The sequence below is a fragment of the Mauremys mutica genome, chromosome 1 (genome assembly GCF_020497125.1).
Source record: "Mauremys mutica isolate MM-2020 ecotype Southern chromosome 1, ASM2049712v1, whole genome shotgun sequence".
Classification (NCBI taxonomy): Eukaryota; Metazoa; Chordata; order Testudines; family Geoemydidae; genus Mauremys; species Mauremys mutica.
Window position 1 is genome coordinate 253,213,759 of NC_059072.1, and position 24,192 is coordinate 253,237,950.

Genomic DNA, 24,192 nt, shown 5'->3' on the forward strand with positions numbered 1-24,192 from the left:
CAGGTTGGTAAAGTGGGGCTAACGTGAAGGACCTTAAAGACAAAGACAAGAAGCTTCTATTTGTGGAGTAAGAGGAGCCAGTGGGTTAGGAAGCAAGAAGGGGGATGAGTGTCAGAATGATAATCCATGAAGATTTTAGCAGCAGAAGAAGCTTCTTGAAGGAGGGGCATGTTTGTAGGCATCGGGGTCAAAGAGGGGGAGGGTGCAGTAGTTATAATGGAAGGTGAGGTCCTGAGCACAATTTTTAGTGGTGTGGACAGAGAGAAAAGATCAAATCTTGGAGGGCTCATGAAGGATGAAGCAACAAGATTTTGATACAGCCTGGATGTGTGAATCGAGAGAGAGGTCTGAGTCAAAGATGACTCCGAGTTTACAGGCCTGAGGAACTAAGAGGGAGGACAATGGTGGTCTCCATGATGATGAAGAATGGAGTGAAAGGAAGGTTTTTGGAGGTGAAAAATCAAGTGCTCAGCTTTGGCCATGTTGAATTCAAATTGATGACTGGCCAGTTACGTGATGTCAGCAAGACAGGCCAAATCATTTTCCACTTTATTGTACACACAGTAAAGAAAACCACTGAATTTTCTTCAATAAAATCATAGGCTCATGTTTAAAGACTTAGTAAAGGTTACTGAGATGAGTGCTTGCTTATATGATTATATATTATGTGAAAGTACATTTTTGGCCTGAGTTACAGTACTGTATAACTAACATTGTGACTATAAAGACTGGAAAACTTTGTGGTGATAGATGATTTAAAAACTACTAATGTGCTTGGCCTTTGTATTTCTGTTTAGTTTCCCTGCCCTAGTACCTCTTCTTATTTTGCAATTTATAATAGATTGCACATGCAGGTCCGTAATTTTGAAAACATAGGGCTTAGGCATATCCAGTTATCGTACACTGATGTGATATTATTCTTGACTGGTGAGGTGCAGAATCTGTGCTTAAACTTTAAAACATTAAAATTAGATAAAGCTGCAATTAAATATTTTTAGTCTCAGGTTGGTCACTCAAACCAGAGAATCTGTATTGCTCAATTAATATAATATACAGAGGTAAAGTAAGGGACAGATTTTTATGGACTGAAGTTGAATTAGGAGGTTTGCTGGCTGATTTCACTAAACTAGTAAAAAATACTGCTGAGGCTGTATAGCTATTTAGTTAACTAATAAACTATTTTTGAAATTGCAGATGGTGACAGACTTGCCTTGTTTTTAAACTGAAATGTTGTGGTTGGCTATATAATGCTGTAATTTTCATGTGGCATTATGTCATTCTGTATTTCAGGGAAAGGTACACCTAGAGCTGAGACTGAGTGAAGTTATAACAGACACTGGTGTCATTTGCCATAAGCTTGCAACAAGGTAAGATGTGAAATGTAACTATAGAACAATAACAGTAACTTGACAATGATTTGCACTTTCTTAAATTAGTAAAAATACTGTGTTATGAAGGAATATGTCAAATGTAAACAGTTTATAATATAGCATTTTAAAAAATTACTTTAAAGAACCAAATCACTTATTAAAATTTAATATTTTTGAGCTCTAAACTTTAAATTGCCTACTTCTTTATTTTGAGATCTGCTCATCAATTTATAGGTTGCACTATGTTTTTCATGAAAAGACCCAAATGTATGCTAGGTGGTTGTCTCTATTACTTTAAAATTTAAACAATCACTGATCCCAACTCTAGGTGCAGTATAAATATTAGAAACACAACAAAGGATATCGTAAATGCCCTTCTACTTTAATAGGATTATACCAGCCAAGTGCCTTCACAACATAACCTGCATAGTGACAGAACGTTACATAGCATGTATAATGATCAAAAGTCCACCAGCAATTATAACAGCAAACTCACAGTTATCTACCCCAGTTATCTCACCAACGCCTCTCCAGAAAAACCCAGAAGAAATGAGATTTGCAATAAATGCTCTGAGGCTAATAAGTTTGAGTTCTGTCAGACCCCCAAGCAAGTGAGTGGAGTGAGTTCCAAAATCCCTCTTAGATTATGTTTACACTGGACCTGAAGGTGTAGTTTCTAGCTCAGGTAGATAGACCTGCAATAGCTCAATCAAAGCTAGTTCACTAAAAATAAAAGTGTAGCTACAGTGGGCAGGGCTAGCTGCCCCAAGTATGATCCCATCTGAAACCCTAGCTATGAACACGGGCAGCTAGCATGTCCTGTTGCTCGGGCCTCTTTGGCTACATTTCTTTGTTTAGTGCACTAGCTCTGATTGAGGGTGGAAATTATACCTCCAGCTCCCTAGAATACCCACAGAGAGCCCTTGCGAGTAATTCCCTACATTTTAAACCCAGGGACTGCTAGCTTGAATGTCTCTCCTGATTGCAACTGCTGCAGTATCACTCAGAGAGAAGCAATCTTTCAAATAGTCGGGGCCCAAACCATTTATGCCGTTGGTGCTGTGAGAACTTTTTAGTGATAGCATCTGAGATCTTAACTGTTATATTAGGGCAAACACAGATAGTGAAAGAATCGCCAACTCCCTGCTTCCACTCAAGCCTGGATTTTTTTTTAATAACTTTGCTGAAGCCAGTCTTGTTGGGTTAATGGCCCAAATAAATGATTCATTTTATTGACATGAGAAAGGAGAGCGGTCTCCCCTTTAAACCTCTCAAATGTGTTTCGATGCTTGCTTTTCCTGAGGAGGTACTAAAGTGTGGTAGGATGGATTTTAAAAGGGTTGGCTCCATAACAAGTCTTTTTCCCAAGAGGAAAAAGCTCTTAACAAAATTAGCTGGCTTGAATGTGTATTTAGCAGAATATTTATCCTGGTTCAATGTGTTTCTCTTCATTTGCTCCCTCCTTTTCTCACTTTTCAGTCCAACATGCAGACTGCTTTCATCAGCTTGTTCTCTTCCAGTCACCCTTGTCTTGTTTCCCCATTCACCCATTATTTACTTTTTTCACTTGGAGCTATAATCATAGATTCAATATTAATTAACCTAATGATTTGATTTAAAATGCCCCGTTTATACTTTAGCTGTCAACCAGACTTTTTACCGAGCAGTGATATGGCTGGCTTGAAATGTTAGTAACCATGGCAGCTGGGTGTTTTGCCCTTGCCAGGCGCCTAGGGCTAGCACATGGCTATCATCCTGTAAACATGCTGTAACACTGTTCTTTGCAACATAGACAGGACCTGTTACTCATGCCTGAGTGATCAGATTGGTTGATCCTTGTCCTTCCCAGCGCGGTTGGTAACAGGACATCCCAGAGTACGCTGCCCCAGGTGCTGCTATTGCCTTTGAGTGCATGTCTTTTGGCAATCAGACCTCTGCTGAGGGACTATGGGATAGCTGCCCAGATTTCCCCCCGCTTCCCCAATACATGGGTACAAACATGGTGAGGCAGCGATGTGTAAACTGACTGACACAGCTAGGTGCTTTGCATCAGATTTCCCTTCCGTTCATCAGTGAAATCAGACTTTTAATATTGTAACAAGGTTTTTTTAAATTAAATTCCTGAAGTGCTAGATGATGGGAACAATGGGAAATTGGTCATTGCCTTTCTACTTATTGTTCAGGTCTTGTACTACCAAGAAGCTGCATATATGTGATGTGTAAGCGGCAGCATCTTGCATACCAACAGGGGTATGGAATTTCCTTTCTAACGCTTTCTAATATTTATCTGAGTGGACAAGTTTTAAATCTCTATTCGAATCTTTGTTTGTGTGACCTTGGATTTAAGACTATTGCTTTTATTGGACACTGAAAATATTTTAAATTGGTTTGTGAAGCATTTGGTAACCTTGATTAGCAAGGTATTGTTCAATAAAGTGTATGTATTAGCTCAACATTCAGAAATCTTTAGTTTCTAACCTCTGAGCCCTTGATAACAGATCACAGCTCCCATGACCCATATTACAATTTTAAAACCCACTGGCCCTCAAAACCTGTAAATAGGAATCTAAGGAAAGTTTTATCCTACTGATGGTCCTTCCCACTCTCCTGCTATTTGCTCTGTAACCAATCTGAGCATGCCATTCCTGCTGTGTCTGAGCCTTGGAAGTGCCCCAGTATGTTTGTTCACTACTGTGAGTGGGCATGGAGGTTTGGAGTTTAGAAGGGGAGGCAGTGAAGATGAGCATGTGGATAAAACACTTAAAATCCTTTGGCACAGTTTATGATGGCCGGACATGTCATTAGAGGAGGGAAAGAAAGCAAGTGCAGAAGGAAAGGAGAGGTGATTAGATCAGAAACAACACTGCAAAATAATCTGGGATTTTTCATGCAGTATCTTTTTAAATGATTGTTTTAGCTGGATATATAAAGCCCTTGCAGATTCCTGCTGTGTGACTTTTCCACCAGCTGACTCCTCGCTCACTCAGGCACAATTTGATTCTAGCCATATAAGGAGAGAACACAGTAATTGCTTAACAAAGAAATCTCCTCCTATGATCTGTGTAGATGGAAAATGCCAGAGGAAGGACGATGGAGTGGGAAGGGAGGGGTGGAACCTTCCTTTTATGAAATAGTTCATGAATGAAAAGTAGAGACTCAATGAAATAGAAGAATGGAACTACCATTATAGATCTGTCAAGGCTCTTGGCTTTGTTGCGAATAGGACATGGAAGTGCTTAAAGCAAGGTTGAGATTGTACTTTTAGTGAGCAAATAAGATAAAGCTCTCATATGTGAAAGAGAACCTAAAATGATTACATCTGGCATTTTTCAGCAAATCACATTTTAAAGCTTTTCTCATGCCTTTTATTTCTTTTATTTCAGCTTTTTCTGTAGTGCTAATTTTTTTGTATTATCCCTACACATGCCGTATAGTATTCTGCAATAGCCAGACTCTGTGAGATCAGGTTGACACTCCAGGCTTTCTCATTTAACTCTTCATTTCCTGGCTTTTGTGGATTTAATTTAAACGCCAATGTTGTTTAACAGGATTGTTTGTAGTTTATTATTTTTAACAATAGTATTTAGAAGATAGGAACTGTCCTGAAATAAGTGGTTGGAGCTGTTCTATAAATACTCTTATATACTACATAGACCAGAACAATCCAGATTTGCAGTTTCCCAGGAGACCGAAGGCTGCATCCAGTGGGCCAGATTTTCAAAAAAACTTGTGATGTGAGCAAACTTTCTGTACTCCCAACAGTGCCGGTTGTCAAAAGACAAATACATGTTTGTGCCGGCAGACTGAAAATTAGGCTTGGCCAGAGACCTGATGCACCCTTTTTACCCACTGAGACATACTCACTGGCATGAGGAAATAAAGATCAGTCTCTTGTCAACACACCTTGCCTTCTGCCTTTGTGCACATTGCCGCTGCCACCTCCTCTAGTTTTGCCAGGCCTGAAAGCAGCTGGGGCCTTGGTCTGCTGGAACACACCATCAGCATCAAGCTGGACAGGTGCATTTTATCTAAATAAAACGTCAATGAAATGGATCCTTAGAAGTGCTGTGCACTGAATATTTAAACAGTAGGGAAAGAAAATAAAACCCATAAAGCACTTTAGGCTTTCTTAGCTTCTACAAAGGAAACAAAGAAAACGTGTAACTTCTCCCCTGGAAGCATTCAATGCTGTCATTTAGCCCTAAACCACTAAGCTGTTGTGGTTTATCAGCGTTCTGTGGTGGCTCTGGCAATTGCCACCACACAGTCTCCCAGGCTGGATCTGTCACAGAGATTAGAAGGAGAAGCATTAGTGGATTAGAAAAATACAGATTCAGGCTGGTGGTGTCCCCAGTCGCTCCCCCTATAAATGAATAAGAACTCTAGCTTATGCTCCCATGCTGCTCTAGGGAGTTATTCATCACCCTACTGTGGACTTGCAGTGGGCCCTGAAGGAACTGGCTTTGTTTGAGGGAGTTTTCAGCCGGCATCTTGCTCCCTCCTAATCCAACCCTCAGAATGTTGGTCTTGTGATTCTCTAAAGTTAAACACAGGGGAGAGACTTAAGTCATAGGCTCATCCTATAAAGAGTGTGTGAAGTTGCAGCCCATTCAGCTATGATTCTGGCCTGAGTGCATAGTTCAGACTCACTCCCACAATGAAAAATAAAACATGCATAAGGCTGTGTGGCCTGCGCCATACATGTCACATTAATATGTATTAACTACTGTTGTGCACATATTGCACAGCACTGTATGCCCCCCATACACACACATTCCTTGTTCCTCTGCACACATTTAGTTGCTGTTTTTTCCCTTTTGGCAGTAGCTGGCCCAGTGGCCATTGAAAGGGGGATTGGAGAACTTCTTTTTGTCTGCTAGTCCAGAACTTTGAGGCGCATGCAACCAAGTCCCATAAGCACGTCCCATTCAGTTCTGGAAAAAGGTGGTGTGCACCTGTCCCTGAGGCTATGCCTCTTCACCACCACTTAGTGTGCACAGGTGGCTGGCTGCATGCAGAGCCTCTTTGAAAATCCCATATGCCAACACCTCTTGTTTGCTCCAGGAAATACAGAGGCTATAGGACTCAGTATATGATACTCCAGTTTGGTCCAAGTGGCCTTCCTCCTTGATCAAACAGTTCAATGTTGCATGCTGGGACCTGGAGTTATGTCCATCTGCATCTTAATAGGGGAGGGGGGCAGTAGGTTCCATTGTAGACATCCATGAGCCTTACTTTGGCCACACCAGTAGAGACAGTCAAAAGTAATACTTCTGACTTCAAAAGTTCCTATGGGAATTAGGCATTTAAGTCTCATTGAAGCTGCATGGGAGCTAGGTTCCCAGCTCCCTTTGGCTTCTTTGAAAACCCCAGCCCATGTCTGTAATTATTTATTTAAATGTCTGTATTTATTCACTGTCCCCAGATTGCTCCATCATGCCTTGTCTTGTAAGTTAAAAAAGCCTGAAAACATCTGTTCTTGGAAAGCTTTTTCTTCTGCTGCTTTTGTTCTTTTCCAACAACAAATTTGTACAGCTGAGTTGTAGCTCATGAAGTGTGTTTATAAATGACACTGCTGACAGACTTAACTTGTGTGGCATTAGTAACCACGGCTGCTTTTTATATATAGCAATAACAAAAAGACTTAGCCAGTTTAATGCGTGCATCACTCAGTGCTCCTGGCCGCATTTGCAAGGATTTTATCTTTTGTCTGTATCCACTAAAAACTACTACTAACATAAAGCAATCTCAGGGTTTCACTTTCAGTAAACGTAAGCATCCATTAAAATGTGTCATGACCTTCCCTTTCATGAGAGCATGCCCTACATCAGTGCTTCACCGGCCTCTGGGGGTCCACAGACTATGTCTAAGGGGTCTGTGAAAAGTGACTATGGAAAATAAGGTTTCAGATCACAGAACAGGCATTCGGTTTTTCTGATTAATCAAAAGTATGTCCGTACCCCCACCTGCAGGTCAAAACCCGAAAGTGTTGTCATTACCATAGAAGCCCACAATTTATTGCCCTTTCTCATACTGCGTCAAATGCCATGCCAAGCATGTGTAACATTATAGCTGAATTCTAGTCAGTCAGCTTTCAGTTTAAGACTTCTATGGTAGGGGTCCACGGACCACAGTTTGCGTTTCCAAAGGGGCCCGCACCTCCGTTCGAAATTTTTTAGGAGTCCGCAAATGGAAGAAGGTTGAAAACTACAGGCACTACATTAAAATATGCCTTTTTCTTTCATTTTGCTATGGAACTGCACCTTGGGCTTGTTTTTAATCTTGTGTGTTTCATAACCAATTGAAAAAAACACTTGATCTGAGATTAAACCAGATAGCATCTGGTATCTGACAGTGCAGAATTGAAGTACTGTAAAAGAAGTCCTTTCCAATCCAAGGTATGCAGGATAGAATATGGGGCTGGAGGAGAAATGCACATCCATAGTAAGATAAGAGTTTTCTTCCCTGCCACCCAACCAAGCCCTCTCTTTCTCTTCTCTATCATCCTTGAAAGCTCCACCATCTTGCCCATTCTGCAGGTTGAATTAAGTTCATGCTCCTCATCCTCTCCTTCCAGGCTCCCAACCCCTACTTTTGTCTCATCTCTCATTGTGACGATGCGGTTCTGACGGGACCCAACTGAGAGTGCCAATTCAGGACCAATTGCTTAAACAGGGCAATTACAGCCCTAGGCTGGGGTTTTTCCACCTCTAAGGCAAACCAAACCAGCCAGACAAAAAGGACTTTGGTTTCACCCCACTGGCTAACCACAAGTCACACAAGCAATTTCCCTAGGCACTCCAGTCTCCCAGTATCACCACCAGTCCCACTTGTCCTGGGGATGAATGGTTATGAAAACCAGCACCCCAATAAAAGAAAACGGTTCTCTCGATCCCAAAGGACCAAGCCCCAGACCCAGGCCAATATACAAATCAGATCTTACCCACAAATCACGCTGTTGCCAATCCTTTAGAATCTAAAATCTAAAGGTTTATTCATAAAGGGAAAAAGATAGAGATGAGAGCTAGAATTGGTTAAATGGAATCAATTACATACAGTAATGGCAAAGTTCTTAGTTCAGGCTTGTAGCAGTGATGGAGTAAACTGCAGGTTCAAATCAAGTCTCTGGAGTACATCCTCCGCTGGGATGGGTCATCAGTCCTTTGTTCAGAGCTTCAGCTTCTAGCAAAGTCCCTCCAGAGGTAAGAAGCAGGATTGAAGACCCGATGGAGATGAGGCATCAGCCTTTTATAGGCTTTCCCAGGTGTAAGAACACCTCTCTGTTCTTACTGTGGAAAATTACAGCAAGATGGAGTCTGCAGTCACATGGGCAAGTTCCTGCATATTTTGCTGAGTTACAAGGCGATCTGCCTCTTCTCAATGGGTCAGTTGTGTAGCTAATGGTCCTTAATGGGACCATCAAGCAGGCTAGGCAGAGCTAACACCAACTTGTCTGGGATGTCACCCAGAAGCACAGCACAAATTTGAAATACAGACAGTATAGATCCAATACTCATAACTTCAACTACAAAATGATACAGACATACAGACAGCATAATCATAACCAGCAACCCATAACCTGGTCTAAGACACCTTAGTCTTAGACCAGGTCTAAGTGTCAATCTTCCTTTTGCATCCTTTTCCCAGTTTTGTATCCAATCTTCCTTTGATGCCACCCCCTTATGCTTGAAACTCTTTCCTTTTTCTTACATTCCAGCAAACATCCTCTTATTCATAACCCTAATTAAAAGTACACTGCGTCTGTTAGGCCTTTCAGCAATAATCCACCCCAAGCAGAGACTATTTTAAAGCCTGCACCATGGTGAGATCAAGCCATCATCTGAACAGCCTGTGCATTATGTGTAAGGCTGCATTTGGAGTGCTAGACAGGAACTGGTCTATTCTAAGGCAGTCTATTTCAACACGAAGTGCCAATGTTATTTAAATAACTTGTGTGCTTCCTGTTCTATGCAGTAGTTAACCTATTCAGAGTTAATAAATGAAAGTTGAATAACTCATGCATAAATCCTTTAAAGAATAAATTAAATGTAATCTCTGAAGTTATTTGGGGTGATAGGAATAGTTTATTGGGAGTGGAGAAGGGTTAATAGTTCAAATGCTAAGGCAGCCATGTTTGCTATTGATACTTGAACCGGAGAGTTCTGAGGGCCGTAGTTTGCCATCGCACTTGTCTTTGCATAATCTCTATAGGTTTTGCTGAGAAATAGCTCTATAAGGATTACACACTTCTTTGGCTGTCTAGAATTAAGGAGTTTGCATACATACCGTTACTGAGAAGTAGTCATACATGACTCCCAGTGCCAATCAGAGTGGAGGGAACTGCATATGTACATGTGCAGTTATGGGTCAATAATTGCACAGCATCCTTTCACTCTGACAATTCCGCTGTAGTAATTGGAAATAGCCAGGAAAGGGAAAGTTATGCAAAAGAAATCACTTTGTCACATTTCCAGTTTGCAGCTTATCAACAGAAATGATGCAAATCAGACTAAATCAAAATACTATGTAAACCCAGAATATTGTATTTTTGTGTATTAATGCACAGTTCAGTATGTAAAAGCAGAAAAGTACAATTAACTGCGTAGAATCAGAAATCCCATTAACGTTAATGTTTGTACAAAACAGTTGTGTTGCTTTGCCATTCAATTTTGCATGTTAACTTATTTGGGGGTGGGGGATTTCAGCCATGTGTTCCCCTCCTTCTTCCAACTCACCTCCCCATTAAAGTTGGAGATAGACTGATCGGTTTTCAGCAGTACCATTCCCAAGATGCTGTGTGTGTCACGGGAAAGGACGTCTCTGCCAGAGATCTCTGTGATGCCTTTAAGATACAGCCCTGTGTTGAGAGCAGTGTAGAACAACACCATGCTTTGAGAAGCACTGAGAGGCAGAATGCTAGTCAGAGCCCTTGCTGTGAAGAGCAGACTCCCTCCTACATGTCGGGCCTGCTTGGCCCTTATTCACAGACTGCAAGTTAAGCTGCTTGCACCCTACCCATTGTACACTTATGTAGTACTAAGCACACTGTGGTCTAGAATGTGGCCACTTCTAAAAATTCTATCCAAAACTTCAGTAGAAAGCAAGGAAAATTTAGGATGCTGTCACTGAAAGTCAGTTTTTTAGTATCATTCGTTACTTCTGTGTTTTACACTTTGTAAGTGAAAAGACCGCTACTTTACAAATGGCATCATGTGTGCAGTTTTCTTTTGCAACTCATTACTGACAATATACTGAGTTGTTGTATCCTTTACCTGCAGTTTCTTTGTCATAACTAATGTCAAGCAAAGGGAGCTTTTGAATTCCTTTTGAGTGTAGGTAGGTAGAAATGTGTTGTGAGCCCATTTAAAGAGCAGACCTGCATCAAATAGCTCTTTAATGTGTGCAATATATAACATAATGCAGCTAGGCAATTTAATCCTGGAAAAATTGTAATGTGGTTATTTTCACATCTTCACCAGCATGTACCATGTTTGTTTTAATGGAATTCTCACAGGAGCAATGTTATGGGATATGATCCAACTTAAAAAAACAAACTTTTCCTTGAAAATCTTTTACCTTTAGTGAAGTCAAGTATAAAAATATAATTATGCAGGCCAAAAAAGAATTTCAAGAGCAACTAGCTAAAGACACAGACAGTTTTTTAAAGGCCATAGGAAGCAGGAAGCCTGCCTGTTAGTGGTGGCACTGGATAATGAAAGGACTAAAGGAAGACTCGAGGAAGACAAGGCTGTTGTGGAGAAGCTAAATTAATTCTTTGCATCAGTCTTTGCTGCAGAGGATGTGAGGGAGCTTTCCACACCTGAGCCATCCTTTTTAGGTGACAGATCTGATGAAATGTGACAGATTGAGGTGTCAGTAGAGGTGGTTTTGGAACAAATTGATAAATTAAACAGTAGTAAGTCAACCAGGACCAGATGGTATTCACCCAAGAGTTCTGAAGGAGCTGAAATATGAAATTGCAGAACTACTAATTATGATATGTAACCTGCTGCTTAAATCAGCCTCTGTACCAGATGATTGGCATATAGCTAATGTAATGCCGATTTAAAAAAAAAAAAAAAAGGTTCCCAGAAGCGATCCTGGCAATTACAGGCCGGTAAGCCCAATTTTAGTACAAGGCAAATTGGCTGAAACTATAGTAAAATAACAGAATTATCAGATAATTAGATGAACATGATTTGTTGGGGAAGACTCAACACAGCTTCTCTAAAGGAAAATCATGCCTCACTAACCTATTCAAATTCTTTGCGGGAGTCAAGAAGCATTTGGACAATGGTGATACGGTTGATATAGTGTACTTGGGCTTTTTACAAAGTCCCACACTAAAGACTCTTAAGCAAGCAGTCATGGGATAAGAAGGAAGGTCATGGATCAGTAACTTGTTAAAAGTTAGGAAACAAAAGGGTAGAAATAAATGGTCCATTTTCACTGTGCAGAGAAGTAAATACCAGTGTCCCCCAAGAATCTGTACTGGGACCAGTGCTGTTCAACATATCCATAAATGATCTGAAAAAGGGGGTAAACAGTATGGTGGCAAAGTTTGCAGATGAGTCTAAACTACTCTAGATCGGTAAGACCAAAGCTGACTGTGAAGAGATACAAAGGGATCTCAGAAAACTGGGTGACTGGACAACAAAATGGCAGATGAAATTCAGTGTTGATGAGTGCAGAGTAATGCATAATCCCAACTATACATACAAAATGATGAGGTCTTAGCACTCAAGAAAAGGATCTTGGAGTCATTGTGGATAATTCTCTGAAAACATCTGCTCAATGTTCAGTGCCAGTCAAAAAAGCTTAACAGAATGTTAGGCACCAGTAGGAAAGGGATACATAATAAGATAAAAATTATCATTACGCTACTATATAAATCTATGGAGTGCCCATACTCAGAGCCGGATTTACAGTGAAACACAGGGTGCCCTGGCACGGGGCCCCATGACAGAGGGCCCCAGGGCCAGGCAGCTGTGGGGGCAGAAGCTTGGTCCTGCTGGCTCCTGCTGCAGGCTCCGCCCCCATCAGCAGCCAAGCTCCGCCCTCTCCCATCTCTTCCCCACCTCCTCACCTGAGTGTGCCGCATCCCTGCCCCTCCCCTACAGGGCTTTCCTCGCTGCCAAACAGCTCAGTTGTTCCAGAAGGAAGTGGGAGGAGCGGGGCTGCAGCACACTCAGGGGAGGAGACAGAGAAGGGGCAGGGCCTTGGGGGAGGGGGTGGAATTGGGGCAGGGCAGAGCAAAGGTGGGGCCCCTGCACTCCCCCTGCACATTCCTCTCTCCCCCCCTCGCAGCTGCCTGCTGTGAGCTGCTCAGGGCAATGGGCTGGGGTGGGCTGGGGCAGGGGGCTGGTAGCACCCCCACGACCCCAGCCCACACCCGTAGCTCCCTGTCCTGACTCCCGCACCCCCCTCACACACACCCCAGCCCCCTGCCCTCCCTGACTCCTGCACCACCCCACATCCACGCCCCCACCTTGAGCACCAAACGGGAGCTTTTGCACCCCTCCTCCACATTCCCACCTGCACCCCTCGCACCAAATGGGAGCTGCCCCAGGTAAGGGCTCCACACTCCAACCTTCTGCCCCAACCCTGAGCCCCCTCCTGCATCCTAACTCCTGGACAGACCCTGCACCCCAGCCCACTCCTACACCCTAATTCCCTCCTAGACCTTGTACTCGAGCCCTGACTCCTGCACCTCCTCACATACACCCTGCCTGCCCTGACTCCTCCCCCCACCCACATCCCCACCTGCACCCCTCACACCAAACCAACTCCCTGTCCCAGCCCTGAGCCCCCTCCCACACCCTAACTCCTGGCCAGACCCTGCACCCCCCAGCCCTGAGCCCCCTCCCGCACCATAAGTCCTGGCCAGACCCCGCACCCCAACGCTTTTTTACTTTTAAAAGTACCCCTCAGCGATTTTCAAGTGGTCTGTGGAAAAATAAGTTAGACTACAAAAACAATCAAGGTACCTCACTTTATTTTCATTTACTTCCTTTACTTATAGGAGGAAGATAAAGAATGAAAAACAGGGGTGGGGGGAGATAAGAGAGAATATTCTTTTTCTTGGCTGGGTTCCAAGGACTCATAGACTCATATACTTTAAGGTTAGAAGGGAGCATTATGATCATCTAGTCTGACCTCCTGCACAAGGCAAGCCTCAAAATCTCACCCACCCACTCCTGTAACAAACCCCTAACCTATGTCTGAGTTATTGAAGTCCTCAAATGGTGGTTTAAAGACCTCAAGGTGCAGAGAATCCTCCAGCAAGTGACCCGTGCCCCACGCTGCAGAGGAAGGCGAAAAACCCCCAGGGTCTCTTCCAATCTGCCCTGGAGGAAAATTCCTTCCTAACCCCAAATATGGCGATCAGTTAAACCCTGAGCATGTGGGCAAGACTCACCAGCCAGCACCCAGGAAAGAATTCTCTGTAGTAACTCAGATCCCACCCCATCTAACATCCTATCACAGACCATTGGGCATATTTACCTGCTAATAATCAAAGATGAATTAATTGCCAAAATTAGGCTATCCCATCATACCATCCCCTCCATAAACTTATCAAGCTTAGTCTTGGAGCCAGATATGTCTTTTGCCCCTCACTACTCCCCTTGGAAGGCTGTTCCAGAACTTCACTCCTCTAATGGTTAGAAACCTTCGTCTAATTTCAAGTCTAAACTTCCTAGTGTCCAATTTATATCCATTTGTTCTTGTGTCCACATTTGGTACTAAGCTTAAATAATTCCTCTCCCTCCTTGTTATTTATCCCTCTGATATATTTATAAAAAAGCAATCATATCTCCCCTCAGCCTTCTTTTGGTTAGGCTAAACAGGCCAAGCTCTTTGAGTCTCCTTTCATAAGACAGGTTTCCCCTTCCTCGGATCATCCTAGTTGTCCTTCTCTGAACCTGTTCCATTTTGAATTCATCCTTCTTAAACATGGGACACCAGAACTGCACACAATATTCGAGATGAGGTCTCACCAGTGCCTTGTATAACAGTACTAACACCTCCTTATCTTTACTGGAAATACCTCGCCTGATGCATCCCAAGACCACATTAGCTTTTTTAATGGCCATATCACATTGGCTGCTCGTAGTCATCCTATGATCAACCAATACTCCAAGGTCCTTCTCCTCTGTTACTTCCAACTGATGTGTCCCCAATTTATAACCAAAATTCTTGTTATTAATCCCTAAATGCATGACCTTGCACTTTTCACTATTAAATTTCATCCTATTACTATTACTCCAGTTTACAAGGTCATCCAGATCTTCCTGTATGATATCCCGGTCCTTCTCTGTGTTAGCAATACCTCCCAGTTTTGTGTCATCCGCAAACTTTATTAGCACATTCCCACTTTTTGTGCCAAGGTCAGTAATAAAAAGATTAAATAAGATTGGTCCCAAAACCGATCCCTGAGGAACTCTACTAGTAACCTCCTTCCAGCCTGACAGTTCACCTTTCAGTATGACCCATTATAGTCTCCCCTTTAACCAGTTCCTTATCCAAAAATGAACCTGAGCACAGGGCCCTGTAAATCCACCACTGCCCATGGTGGCAGGGCAGTTCTGGTCACCCTATATCCAAAAAGTTGTATTCAAATTGGAAAAAGTACAGAGAAGGGCAAGAGGAATGATTAGGGGCATGGAAGAACTTCCATATGAGGAGAGATTAAAAAGACTGGGACTATTCAGTTTAGAAAAGAGATGACTAAGGTTGGGGGTCTATAAAATCATGAATGGTGTGGAGAAAGTGAATAAGGAAGTATTATTTACTACTTCACGTAACCAGGACCAGAAGTCACTCAGTGCAATTAATGGGCAGCAGATTTAAAATGAGCATAAGGAAGTACTACTTCACACAGTGCACAGTCAGCATGTCCAACTCATTGCCAAAGGATGGTATAAAGGCCAAAAGTATAACTGGGTTCAAAAAAGAATTAGATAAGTTTGTGGAGGATAGGTCACTCAGTGGCTATTAGCCACGATGGTCAGAGAAGCAATCCCGTGCTCTGGGTGTCCCTAGGCCTCTGACTGCCAGATGCTGGGACTGGATGACAGCAAATAAATCACTCAATAATTTTGCTGTTCTGTTCTTTCCCTCTGAAGCATTTTGCACTGGCCACTGTTAGAAGACCGGATACTGGGCTAGATGGACCATTGGTCTGACCCAGTATGGCCATTCTTATGTTCTTATCTACTCTTGTTAGAAATAACACCTAAACTTACTATAAATAAAAGAGATCAGAGAGAAAAGCTGGGTTATCTTTCTAAAAGATATGCTCTAGCTCAAACAGAAGTTATGAGTTTGATGCAGAAATTATCGGGTGAGGGTTTTGGCTCAGGTAATGCAGGAGGTCAGACTAGATGAAAACATAGTCCCTTCTGGCCTTAAAATCTATGGAGAAAACTAGTGAGTTAGTTATAAAGTGCATAATATATCTGAAGCTTTAAAAATTTCTTTAATATGAACATGGATCTGAGCTGCTTGTATAATAACTGAAATTATGCAGGTAATATAGGATATTAATTAAGTCTGGTTATGCCAGAATAGCTGCTTGACCATGCCCTAGATTGAATGGTGTTTTTAAATGTTTTTTTAAAAGATTTAAATAAGTAATCCAAAAAGTCTTATATTTACATTGTCTTTCACTCTAAAAGATCCCAAAGTGCTTTACAAAGCTGCACAGAACAGGGAATATGCAAAAATCACTTCGTTCACAAATGAAGTACATCCTCCTCTGGGTTGGAACATGGTGGCTTTTAAGTGGGCTCAGAAGAAGTCAATGCCCTTTTAGGGGAGAAGCAAAACAGAATATTGTATCCAACTGGAAACTTGTTCAACAGAATGTTAACATTTCAAGTTGGCCAGGACACCAGGGCTAATACCCTTACTTTTGTTGTAGGGGAAATGCCATGGAATGTCTAACAACCCCAACTGGTCAAGACATTTAATGTCTTATTTGAAAGACTGCATATCCAACTGCAGACTGCTCCCTGGCACTGTGCTAGGGCAGTGCTTCAGTAGCCACTTAGAGGGGAGAAGAACCACTTAGCAAATCATGAACACTATTCCCTGCCGCACCCATGTTGAGAGCATTTAAAAAATAAGGGACATCAGGCAGGGTCAGCCCATGTGGGCATTTTTGCAGTACCCGAACAATTATTTTACTTTTAATATTTAAATCCGTGTTTGTCCAGTTATAATGCAGGAAGATGCAACAATAGGAAAGCTTTACTTCTAGTGGAAGCTTTTTGTGTTTGGAGCCATTCCTTTTAGGTTTTCCATGGTGTGACATGACTTGACATGTTCTTTTCTGATGTCTGCTAGTAGTGCCTTCTTGTATGTATGTACAATGTGCATCTTCGAGTCATAGAGCAGCAGAAGGTATAAAATAATCTCCGGGAGATATGGCTCTTCTCAAGTGCCCTTATAAATGGACAGACCCATCAGTTTGGAGCCTAGCTCTGTATTCTAGACCAGCAGTGCAACTGAGAATGTTCAGAAACATGCAGCTCACTGTCATTTACCTGATATAGAAAGTGGGATAATAGGAGCTGTGGAAAGTGCTGGGAGAGGGGAACAAAATATGTAATTCAGCATTCTGTGACTGGTGAAAATTTCCTAAATTTAGTGGTTCATGAATCCTGTTTAGCCTGTATTTCTGTAAAGCCAAGCATATTGAGGATTTTTTTTAGAGTTAATTTATTGGGAAAATGTATTAAAACTGTGCAGGTTTTGTCTGTGTGGTGTTCTTGTTTGGAAGGAAAGTCTTACTTGTGGTCCTATGAATACTGTGAATTAAACAGAACTTTACAAACCTGATTCACTTTGAACTGTCAGAGCAGTGAAAGAAGATTGCATTAACTCAGTCCCACTAAACTATGGGTTACATTTATTTATTTATGTATTTATTTATTTATTTTACTTTCCTAATGTTATTACAGATCTGCTATCTACTTTCAAGAGAATGGGTACCTGGGATTATACTGTTGAATGTCAATTACAATGGTATTTTCCTGATTTGCTACATTTTGGGTGGGGTTTTTGTTTTGTTTGTTAGAAACTGTATTAAAAACAATCACAGTCTTTAATGTAGGGTTGAGTCATCCTGAAATTCTCTCACTAATTACCCGCTGAGTTGCAGCATATTGTCTTATAACAAGGAGATGTGTTTCTGGGGGCTTTTTTGGGTTACTTTCTGATTAAGAGGGCATAAAATCCTTTTTTTGTGTCAACTTTGACACACGTATTAGTTTTGAGAGGAGAATGGGCAAGTGTTGTATAGTTTGCCTGCATTACTCTGAGAAGTCATAAAACATAGTAGGTTGTTATTGTCATCAGCTTTAAGTATTGCTGATGAATCAGTTCAATTTGCATGCATTAATGAAAGTATTGCATCTAACTAGAGATCAGTCCCCTTTAATAATACAAAGTTATTAATCAAGATCAGTGTCTCTCTAATTACTAGGGCTGTCAATCAGTTAACTCATGCAATTAAATTTAAAAAATTAATTGCGATTAATCACAGTTTTAATTGCACCATTAAATAATAGAATACCAATAGAAATTTATTAAATATTTTGGATGTTTGTTCTACTTTTTCACATATATTGTATTCCATGTTGTAATTGAAATCAAATTGTATATTATTCTCATTACAAATATTTGCACTGTAAAAATGACAAAATAAATATTTTTTCAATTCACCTCTTACTGTAGTGCAATCTCTTTGTTGTAAAAGTGCAATTTGCAGTTGTAGGGGTTATTGTTTTTTTTGTTACATAACTGCATTCAAAAACAAAACAATGTAAAACTTCAGAGCCTACAAGTCCACTGAGGCCTACTTCTTGTTCAGTCAATCACTAAGAGAAACAAGTTTGTTTGCATTTACAGGAGATAATATTGCCCTCTTCTTATGTACAATGTCACCACAAAGTGAGAACTAGGGTGACCAGATGTCCCGATTTTATAGAGACAGTCCCGATATTTGGGGCTTTTTCATATACAGGAACCTATTATCCCCCCACCCCCGTCCTGATTTTTTTACACTTTCTATCTGGTCACCCTAACAGATAGAACAGGCATTAGCATGGTACTTTTGTAGCCGGCATTGCAAGGTATTTATGTGCCAGATATGCTAAACATTTGTATGCCCCTTCATGCTTCGGCCACCATTCCAGAGGACATGCTTCCATGCTGATGACATTCATTTAAAAAAAAATATGTTAATTCAATTTGTGACTGAACAAATTGGGGGAGAATTTTATGTCCCCTGCTCCGTTTTACCTGCATTCTGCCATTTATTTCGTGTTCTAGCAGTCTTGGATGATGACCCAGCACGTTGTTCATTTTAAGACACTTTCACTGCAGATTTCACAAAATGCAAAGAAGGTACCAATGTGAGATTTCTAAAGATAGCTACAGCACTAGACCCAAGGTTTAAGAATCTGAAATGCCTTCCAAAATCTGAGAGGGAGAAGGTGTGGAGCATGGTTTCAGAAGTCTTAAAAGAGCAACATTCTGATGTGGAAACTACAGAACCCGAACCACCAAAAAAGAAAATCAACCTTCTGCTGGTGGCATCTGACTCAGATAATGAAAACGAGCGTGCATTGGTCTGCACTGCTTTAGCTGGCTATCAAGCAGAACCCATCATCAGCATGGACACATGTCCACTGGAATGGTGGTTGAAGCATGAAGGGACATATGAATCTTTAGCATATTTGGCATGTAAATATCTTGCGATGCCACCTACCATAGTGTCATGAGGAAGAAACTTGTTTGTCCGAGCAATTGGCTGAACAAGAATTAGGACTGAGTGGACTTGCAGGCTCTAAAATTTTACATTGTTTTATTTTTGGATTCAAGTTTTTTGTACATAATTCTACATTTTTAAGTTCAACTTTCATGATAAAGAGATTGCACTATAGTACTTGTATTAGGTGAATAGAAAAATACTATTTTCCTTTTTTACAGTGAAAATACTTGTAAGAAAAAATATATAAAGTGAACTGTACACTTTCTATTGTGTTATAACTGAAATCTATATATTTGAAAATGTAGAAAACATCCAAAAATATTTAAATAAATGGTATTCTATTATTTTTTAACAATGTGGTTAATCATGATTCATTTTTTGACTACTAATTACTCATATGCATGCAGCCAAAGTTGTTTGAGTTTTACGTATTTCAGTTTATGTTTTGAAGACACAATATTTCACTTCTGTACTGTCAGCAGTTACATCTGCTTTACATGAACCAGGAGATACCAGATGTGGTCTCCAGAAGACTGTGGACTTTGTGTACCATTTTAGAAGCACCATTGATTGTTTTCTATGTATATTAATAATCATTGATTTATTTATATTCCTAAATGTGAATTATTTTCTTTTTTTATTAAAATAGATGTATTTCCTGCAGTACTCTAACTACATTTGCAAATTATGTGAAGTGGGAATCTACATGAAAAAATCAAGAAAAAATTATAAAATATGTAAGATATCTATACACCTAAGGAGTTAAAAAGAACTTTGTTTTTATACTTGTATAGGCACAGAAAGTGCAGATTTTGGGGGAGTAGGGTAAAGATGAAAAAATAAATGAGCTGAGCTTCCATCCTGGTAGTTCTGCAACTTTTGTTTGTTTTATTTTAAAGCTGAATTTTGTATTTTAAACTTTCAGTCAACTAAAGAACATAACTTAAAAATGGCCATACTGGGTAAGACCCAGGGTCCATCCAGCCCAGTATCCTGTCTGCCAACATTGGGCAAGGCCAGGTGCCCCAGAGGGAGTGAACCTAACAGGCGATGATCAAGTGGTCTCTCTTCTGCCATCCATCTCCACCCTCCGACAAACAGAGGCTAGGGACACCATTCCTTACCCATCCTGGCTAATAGCCAGTAACCTCCATGAATTTATCTAGTTCTCTTTTAAACCCTGTTATAGTCCTAGCCTTCACAACCTCCTCAGACAAGGAGTTCCACAAGTTGACTGTGCGCTGTGTGAAGAACTTCCTTTTATTTGTTTTAAATCTGCTGCCCATTAATTTCATTTGGTGGCCTCTAGTTCTTATATTATTGGAACAAGTAAATAACTTTTCCATATTCATTTTTTCCACACCACTCATGATTGTATGTGCCTCTATCATATCCTCCCTTAGTCTCCTCTTTTCCAAGCTGAAAAGTCCTAGCCTCTTTAATCTCTCCTCATATGGGACCGGTTCCAAACCCCTAATCATTTTAGTTGCCCTTCTCTGAACCTTTTCTAATGCCAGTATATCTTTTCTGAGATGAGGAGACAACATCTGTATGCAGTATTCAAGATGTGGGCATATGATGGATTTATATAAGGGCAATAAGATATTCTCTGTCTCATTCTCTATCCCTTTTTGAATTATTCCTAACAACCTGTTTGCTTTTTTGACGGCCGCTGCACACTGCCTGGATGTCTTAAGAGAACTATCCACGATGACTCCAAGATCTCTTTCCTGATTAGTTGTAGCTAAATTAGCCCCCATCATATTGTATGTATAGTTGGGGTTATTTTTTTCCAATGTTCATTACTTTACATTTATCCACATTAAATTTCATTTGCAATTTTGTTGCCCAATCACTTAGTTTTGTGAGATCTTTTTGAAGTTCTTCACAGTCTGCTTTGGTCTTAACTATCTTGAGCAGTTTAGTATTGTCTGCAAACTTTGCCACTTCACTGTTTACCCCTTTCTCCAGATCTTTTATGAATAAATTGAATAGGATTGGTCCTAGGACTGACCCTTGGGGAACTTACCCCTCTCCATTCTGAAAATTTACCATTTATTCCTACCCTTTGTTCCTTGTCTTTTAACCAGTTCTCAATCCGTGAAAGGATCTTCCCTCTTATCCCATGACAACTTAATTTACATAAGAGCCTTTGGTGAAGGACCTTGTAAAAGGCTTTCTGGAAATCTAAGTACATTATGTCCACTGAATCCCCCTTGTCCACATGTTTGTTGACCCTTTCAAAGAACTCTAACAGATTAGTAAGACACGATTTCCCTTTACAGAAATAATGTTGACTTTTGCCCAACAATTTATGTTCTTCTATGTGTCTGACAATTTTATTCTTTACTATTGTTTCAACTAATTTGACCAGTACTGATGTTAGACTTACTGGTCTGTAATTGCTGGGATCACCTCTAGAGCCCTTTTTAATGGCGTTACATTAGCTACCTTCCAATCATTGGGCACAGAAGCTGATTTAAAGGACAGGTTACAAACCATAGTTAATAGTTCCACAGTTTCACATTTGAGTTCTTTCAGAACTCTTGAGGGAATGCCATCTGGCCCCAGTGACTTGTTAATGTTAAGTTTATCAATTAATTCCAAAACCTCCTCTAATGACACTTCAATCTGTGACAATTCCTCAGATTTGTCACCTACAAAGGTTTGGGAATCTCCCTAACAACCTCAGCCGTGAAGACTGAAGCAAAGAATCCATTTAGTTTCTCTGCAATGTCATTATCGTCTTCAGCACTCCTTTTGTTATCTCGATCGTCCAGGGGCCCCACTGGTTGTTTAGCAGGCTTCCTGCTTCTGATGTACTTAAAAAACATTTTGTTATTACCCTTTGAGTTTCTGGCTAGCCGTTCTTCAAACTCCTCTATGGCTTTTCTTATTACATTTTTACACTTAACTTGGCAGTGTTTATGCTCCTTTCTATTTACCTCACTAGGATTTGACTTCCACTTTTTAAAACATGCCTTTTTATCTCTCACTGCTTCTTTTACATGGCTCTTTTTAAAATTCTTTTACTGTGTTTTTTAGTTTGGGGTATACATTTAAGTTGGGCCTCTGTTATGGTGTCTTTGAAAAGTGTCCATGCAGCTTGCAGAGATTTCACTCTAGTGACTGTACCTTTTAATTTCTGTTTAACTAACTTCCTCATTTTTGCATAGTTCCCCTTTCTGAAATTAAATGCCACAGTGTTGGGCCGTTGAGGTGTTCTTCCCACCACAGGGATGTTAAATGTTGTTATATTATGGTCACTATTTCCAAGCGGTCCTGTTACAGTTACCTCTTGGACCAGATCCTGTGCTCCACTCAGGACTAAATCAAGAATTGCCTCTCCCCTTGTGGGTTCCCATACCAGCTGCTCCAAGAAGCAGTCATTTAAAGTATCGAGAAATTTTGTCTGTGCTTTTCGTCCTGAAGTGACATGTTCCCAGTCAATATGGGGATAATTGAAATCTCCCACTATTATTGAGTTCTTCATTTTGATAGCCTCTCTAATCTCCCTTAGCATTTCATAGTCACTGTCACTGTCCTGATCAGATGGTCGATAATAGATCCCTAATGTTATATTCTTATCAGAGCATGGAATTACTATCCATAGAGATTCTGTGGAACATGTGGATTCATTTAAGATTTTTACTTCATTTGATTCTACATTTTCTTTCACATATAGTGCCACTCCCACCTCCCGCACGACCTGTTCTGTCCTTCCGATATATTTTGTACCCCAGAATGATTGTGTCCCATTGATTGTCCTCACTCCACCAGGTTTCTGTGATGCCAATTATATCAATATCCTGCTTTAACACAAGGCACTCTAGTTAACCCATCTTATTATTTAGACTTCTTAGCATCTGTGTACAAGCACTTTAAAAACTTGTCACTGTTTATTTGTCTGCTCTTTTCTGATGTGTCAAATTCTTTTTTATGTGAATGTTTCTTGTCTGATCTGGCCCATACTTTATCCTCTTCCATCCTCTCCTCCTGACTAAAACTAGAGAATCTCTATCAATAAACTCTCCTCCAAGAGAAGTCTCTGTCCGATCCACGTGCTCCTCTGCAGCAATCGTCTTTCCCTCATCTCCTAGTTTAAAAACTGCTCTGCAACCTTTTTAATGTTAAGTGCCAGCAGTCTGGTTCCACTTTGGTTTAGGAGGAGCCCATCCTTCCTGTATAGGCTCCCCCATCCCAAAAGTTTCCCCAGTTCCTAATAAATCTAAACCCCTCCTTCCTACACCATCATCTCATCCACGCATTGAGACTCATAAAGTAGTTCCAGTTTGAGACATTGGGTGAAATCCTGGCTCCATTCAAGTCAAAAGCAAAACTTCCCTTGACTTGAGTGGGGACAAAATTTCACCCATTTTAAATGTGCACTATCTTAGTAGGGAAAGGGCTGCACAGTATTCCTTATTTCCTTCAAAAAGTTTTCCATATGAATATCTGGGAGCCTCAGAACATACACTTCAGGACTAACAACCCAGTATCAGGGAAGAACTCTGCCTCAAAGACTGACTCCAGTTGGAGACCAAGCCAGACCACAAACTCTCCTGTTGCTCTCACAGCTCCTTCTACCTTGAACCTTGTATTATATCCAAACTAATACCACATGGCATATCTTCCAAAGACTGATAATATCTTCTCAAGCTAAGAAAAAGATCATAGAAGACTTCTGTGAAGCAGTGCCAGCTGGTGACACCTGCCATGACAATATCATCTTTGCCATCTCCCAGACTCTCAACCTCTATTTAATTTTGATTCTTCCTTTCATTCTGCTCCCATATATAGAGTCCCTCATTCCTTCTATTTAATATTGCCCATATCCACTATCCCCATAGCTCAAACCTTTGTCTGGGCTCGGATCATCTCTCTCCTTGTTTATCCCTTAACCACCTCCATTCTGTCCTTCTCTCTTCTTACATTCCCCACTAACTACACCATTTTATCCCAAATGCCACTACAGTGGCTCTTTTCAGGTCACCTGCTCCTTGAATACCTGGTTTCCTGTCTTCCTACATCCAACTGGAAATA

At 40.8% G+C, this 24,192-nt stretch overlaps 1 protein-coding gene across 1 annotated transcript in view; it reads left to right on the forward strand.

Moving 5' to 3' along the window:
* The window catches only part of RASA3 (RAS p21 protein activator 3), a 198,257-nt gene that overhangs the window by 126,067 nt on the left and 47,998 nt on the right, over nucleotides 1–24,192 (forward strand). The window contains exon 5 of the mRNA XM_045007204.1: nucleotides 1,291–1,367. Coding sequence (XP_044863139.1) covers nucleotides 1,291–1,367 — 77 coding nt within the window. The remainder of the gene's footprint in view (nucleotides 1–1,290; nucleotides 1,368–24,192) is intronic.